We start from the raw sequence: 5316 nt of genomic DNA, 5'->3' as shown, positions 1-5316 counted from the left end.
GCTGCTCTTCCTTCCCTCTTCCCTCTCCTGAGCAAACCGTTTGCTGGTTACAAAGCAGGTAAAACTCCTCCCAGAGTTTTACTTGCTAATGTTATCAGTGGCACTGGGCAGAGAAGATTCTCCTAGATTCTCTTCCGTGGGAGAAGGCTGGCCCAATTATGAAGTTCTCTGGGTGTGGGTAGGACCATGTAGGACCTGGAGAACCTGGGCTGCTTCCAAGACATGCCTCCAGGGTTGCAAAGGGCCATTACACTCCTTTCCGCAGGTGCTTTGCTTTGCTAAGGCCCCTCTCCCACACATAGACTCATTTCTAACTTCCTGTCTGATGCTGCTGTTATTTGCATGGTGTCATTAAGAAAAAAAGACCCACAAAGCTTGAGTAACATGGCGGCCCATGTCCATAGCTTGTCCTGGTTGAGTGAGCCTACCAAGAACCCTATCCCAGGAAGCCTGCCCTTTCAACTTTTACACTAGATGCCCAAGTTTGTTGACTTTTGTCTTATCAGAATGGTAGCTTTGCTGGCAGGTAGGGTCTCTACCTCTCCAGGACACAGCAAAACTGTTGCACCTCAGGTTCCTGGGATGCACAGAGCCCATAGCTGGGCCATGTCCTGTGGGATTGATTAGTGCCTGGAGAGGGTGGCAGGAAGAGAACTCACCCAGGTAAGAAAGTCCACAAGCCCTTAACAGCTTTACAGAGGAGTTAGGAGAAAATAGTAAAGCTGTTTGATGGAGTACAGACAACACTGTGTGTGCAGCCACAGCTCCCCCTGCAGACTGCCTCCAGCAGGGGTGGGGTGAGGGGAGGAGACTCAGCTGGTAATCCAGGACCCACGCCTGATAGAAACCTATTACTTTATCCTCCTCCACTCTAGAGCAATGGGGCAAGAGAAGCTGGCCATGGGCTGGGCCATCGCAGCCCTCCTGCTGCTGCAGATGGCCTGGGTAGAACCCTCATTTGATGGCCTGGGAAGCAAGGCTGGTGTTTTCGCAGACCTGAGTGACCAAGAATTGAAGGCTGTGCACAACTTCTTATGGTCTAGAAAGGAGTTAGAGTTGCAACCCTGCAGCGCACCGACACTAGCCAAGAACTCCGTGTTTCTCATCGAGATGTTATTGCCCAAAAAGCATAATGTGCTGAAATTTCTAGATAAAGGTGGAAAACAGCCTGTTCGGGAAGCTAGAGCCATCATCTTCTTTGGAGCCCAGGAGCCCCCCAATATCACAGAGTTTGCTGTGGGTCCCCTACCATCGCCCTACTACATGCGGGCACTGTCCCCAAGGCACCAGCCATCCTGGGCCTCCAGGCCCATCTCTGCTGTAGAGTATGCCCTGCTCCACCACATGCTACAGGAGGCCACAAAGCCCCTGCACCGCTTTTTCCTTGATACCACTGGCTTCTCATACCAAGACTGCCACAACCGATGCCTGACCTTCACCGACGTGTCCCCCCGGGGCTTTGCATCTGGCCAGCGCCGCAGCTGGCTGATCTTGCAGCGCTTCGTGGAAGGCTTCTTCTTACATCCCACAGGGCTAGAGCTGTTGGTGGATCATGGGAGCACAGATGCTCAGCACTGGACAGTCGAGCAGGTCTGGTACAATGGAAAGTTCTACAAAAGCCTAGAGGAACTGGCTCAGAAGTATGCAGACGGGGAGGTGGATGTGGTGATCCTGGAGGGTCCAACGCCCAGTGCCCCTGGGGCCGAGAGCACAGAGGAGCCACCCCTCTTCTCCTCCTACAAACTCCGTGGAGACTTCCCAACTCCCACCAATGTGAGCGGCCCCCGCCTGGTTCAGCTAAACGGCCCGCGCTACAGGCTGGAGGGCAATGCCGTGCAGTATGGGGGCTGGAGTTTTGCCTTTCGTCTGCGCTCCTCCTCAGGGATACAGATCCTGAATGTGCACTTTGGAGGTGAACGTGTGGCCTATGAGGTCAGCGTGCAAGAGGCCGTGGCGCTATATGGAGGACACACACCTGCAGGCATGCAGACCAAGTACATGGATGTGGGCTGGGGCCTGGGCAGTGTCACTCACGAGTTAGCTCCTGGTATCGACTGCCCAGAGTCTGCCACCTTCCTGGACACTTTCCACTATTACGATGCTGATGATCCTGTCTACTACCCCCGAGCTCTCTGCCTCTTTGAGATGCCCACAGGGGTGCCCCTCCGGAGGCACTTTGACTCCAACTTCAGTGGTGGCTTCAACTTTTATGCAGGGCTAAAGGGCCAGGCACTGGTGCTGCGGACAACATCGACTGTCTACAATTACGATTACATTTGGGACTTCATCTTCTACCCCAATGGGGTGCTGGAAGCCAAGATGCATGCCACCGGCTACGTCCATGCCACCTTCTACACCCCTGAGGGGCTGCGCTATGGCTCACGCCTGCACACCCACCTGCTCGGCAACATCCACACTCACTTGGTGCACTACCGTGTCGACCTGGATGTGGCGGGTAGGACTCATCCAGCCAATAGCACAGAGTCCCACAGGAGGCAAGGCCAAAACTCCTCTGGGAGCAACAAGTCAGGAGCAGTTACCCACATGTAGATCTTAGCCTGGCCCTTGGGCTAGATGGAGGTTTACAGAGAGAACTGAGCAAGAACGTATGCATGGGGTGGAGATGGGGGCAGTGCCCAAGGGGTAGAACATGTCTCTGCTCAAAGCTTTGAAATGCAGTGTGGTTTTGCCTTAGAGGAATGATGTCACCATGAAAGAACAGCATGGCTGTGATGCCAAGTCAGCCTAATGTCAAAAATCACGTGGCCTCAGGCCACCAGGGCCAGAAGGGTGACTTCCACCTGCTCGGCCTCACTCACTGCTCTGGGCCCAGAGCACACTGCCTAGTCTCTCACATCTTCAAAGAGGTGGGCTGTCCCTTCTCTGGGATCGCAGCCACAGCAGATGGGCTTGAGCCCAGCTCTTGAGACACTGTGCAGAGCTGCGATGGAATTGCTACAGCTGCAGTGACAGACCTGTGAGCTGTCTGCTGGCCCCACTGGTTTTGGGGTTTTATACTTCCCCATAGTTAGGCCAGGGTATTATCTTCGTGGTTGATGATTGGCAGTTTAGGGGTCGTACAGAATAAGCAGGGTTCAGTTCTGGAACTTGATGCTCACTCTCCCTCTCCCCACATACCTCCAGGTACCAAGAATAGCTTCCAGACCCTGCACATGGAGCTGGAGAACATCACTGTCCCCTGGAGCCCACAGCACCACCTGGTCCAGCCCACTCTCAAGGAGAAGCAGTACTTCCGGGAGCACCAGGCAGCTTTCCGCTTCGGACAGACTCTGCCCAAGTATCTACTCTTTTCCAGCCCCAAGGAGAATCGCTGGGGCCACAAGCGCAGCTACCGCCTGCAGATCCACTCCATGGCTGACCAAGTGCTGCCCCCAGGCTGGCAAGAGGAGCAAGCTGTCACCTGGGCCAGGTGAGAAGACCCAGAGACGCTGGGGACAGTCAGGGCAGCCCTCAATATCACATGTTTGTCTGTGCTTCTATTTATAAGATGTTGTATATATGTGACTGTGGAGCTGGTTGTGCACATCTGTTTGGGGAGGGGCAATTGAAAATACATGCTGAACACATGGCCCTCAGGTAACAGTGAGTGGTCTGGCTGTTTTGTGGGGGGAAAGCTCTCATCTGGGGGAAGGCAGCCAAAGGTTTCGCCCATCGTTGACCTTGAAGGTGTTCCCCAGGGGAGCTGGGAGGCCTGCCCAACACCAAAAGCCCCCTGGATTCTCCTCGACCTAATAGGTACCCACTGGCCGTGACCAAGTACCGGGAGTCTGAGCATTGCAGCAGCAGCATCTACAACCAGAACGATCCCTGGGATCCCCCTGTGGTCTTTGAGGAGTTTCTACGCAACAATGAGGACATTAATCATGAGGTACTGGCCCTGCCCACCTCTGGCCTCATCACCCTCTGTTCAGTTCTGTCCCCCATCCCAGGAGCAGTGACCTCCTGTGTGGAGGACAAGTACAGAAGTCCCCGCAGATGCACCCATCACTCAAACGTGTGGCTTAGGAGAGTTTGGGGAAGTTTCCAGGAACAACTGCCAATGCCCGAAGGCCAGAGTGGCTTCCACTGGCAGGTGCTCGGCTTCACCCTGCCTTCTGACCCCCTCTCTCTCTTCCCCAGGACCTGGTGGCCTGGGTGACCGTGGGCTTCCTGCATATCCCCCACTCAGAGGACATCCCCAACACATCCACACCTGGGAACTCCGTGGGCTTCCTGCTCCGGCCCTTCAACTTCTTTCCAGAAGACCCTTCCGTGGCATCTAGAGACACTGTGATCGTGTGGCCTCGGGATGAGGGCCCCAACTATGTCCAGCGCTGGCTCCCTGAGGACAAGAGCTGCTCGATGCCCACCCCCTTTTCCTTCAATGGGACTTACAGGCCTGTGTGAAGGGCCCATGCGAGTAGACAGATGGCCTTACAGGATGAACAATAAACCTCAGAGAGCCCAGTGGTGTGTGCTGCTTTCAGGGGGAGGTACAGTGGGCCAGGCCCACATACTGCCCACACATGTGGGACACACACATGCATATGTGAGCACACCTGGTCCACATTCACCTCTTCTCCCACATGCATTCCAGAGAGGAATGCCATGACTCACGCGAAGGCGGCTCGCTAGGATGCTGGATTTGCCTCAGATTGGCTTCTTAAAACCTGGCCCAGCCTCCTATGGAGAGGCCCTAAGGAGTTCTCCTATGTCAGCAGGGGGGTATGCAAACTAGTACAACCCCAAAACTGATGCCATGGGGAACCTGGCAAAACTACCAGCAATGCTGCCCTGCAGCACGCTGACCCTCTCCAGGGGGCTTATCCCTAAGATCTCTCTATAAACACAGGGGAAATGTGTACACAGAGACACGCTGGGTGACAGCCCACGTCCAAGGACAATGAGCTTGGGAAGGACTGGTTGAAGACACTTGTCAAGAAGCGGGGTTAGGTGACTGTAGAAGACATGGGTGAAGGAGAACATGCTATGCACTGACGGGGAGAATCCACAAGATGTGTGAGATAAGAAAAGGGAATGAGTGCAGAGTGATACAGACTGCGAATTTTTGTGTAGGTGGGGAGAGGCTAGTCACGTGGTCTCCAGGTGGAAGATGGGCCTGGGATGATGAGAAGCTGAGTGGGGACAGGGCTTCCCTCTGTGAACCTTTCTACATGGTTGTGAAGGCTCGCATGGTTGTTTAAGTGTTGAGAGTCAGAGAGGGCTGGACACAGGGAAAGCAAGGTGGGAAGGATGGGCTGAGGACCAAGTAGAGTGGCCAGGACAGGACACTGGCAGGTGGAACAAGGAATTCTT

The 5316-nt window shown here is 54.6% G+C and overlaps 1 protein-coding gene across 1 annotated transcript; it reads left to right on the top strand.

Moving 5' to 3' along the window:
* The first annotated feature begins 867 nt into the window (after positions 1-867).
* AOC1 (amine oxidase copper containing 1) lies at positions 868-4457 on the top strand. Its single transcript, XM_041002422.1, has 4 exons — positions 868-2455; positions 3145-3430; positions 3757-3889; positions 4141-4457. Exons 1-4 carry the CDS (start codon positions 880-882, stop codon positions 4405-4407), a joined length of 2262 nt encoding a protein of 753 aa, XP_040858356.1. The 5' UTR covers positions 868-879; the 3' UTR covers positions 4408-4457.
* Positions 4458-5316: the final 859 nt, after the last annotated feature.

The sequence above is a fragment of the Ochotona curzoniae genome, unplaced genomic scaffold (genome assembly GCF_017591425.1).
Source record: "Ochotona curzoniae isolate NIBS_2020 unplaced genomic scaffold, NIBS_Ocur_1.0 scaffold_2476, whole genome shotgun sequence".
In the NCBI taxonomy this organism is placed as follows: Eukaryota; Metazoa; Chordata; class Mammalia; order Lagomorpha; family Ochotonidae; genus Ochotona; species Ochotona curzoniae.
This window is presented reverse-complemented; position numbering and strand designations above follow the sequence as displayed.

Coding starts and splice junctions, on each gene's coding strand:
- AOC1 (XM_041002422.1), top strand. CDS start 880: ATGGGGCAAGAGAAGCTGGCCATGGGCTGGGCCATCGCAGCCCTCCTG. Junction 2,456..3,144: donor TGTCGACCTGGATGTGGCGG/GTAGGACTCATC, acceptor ACATACCTCCAG/GTACCAAGAATAGCTTCCAG. Junction 3,431..3,756: donor CAAGCTGTCACCTGGGCCAG/GTGAGAAGACCC, acceptor TCGACCTAATAG/GTACCCACTGGCCGTGACCA.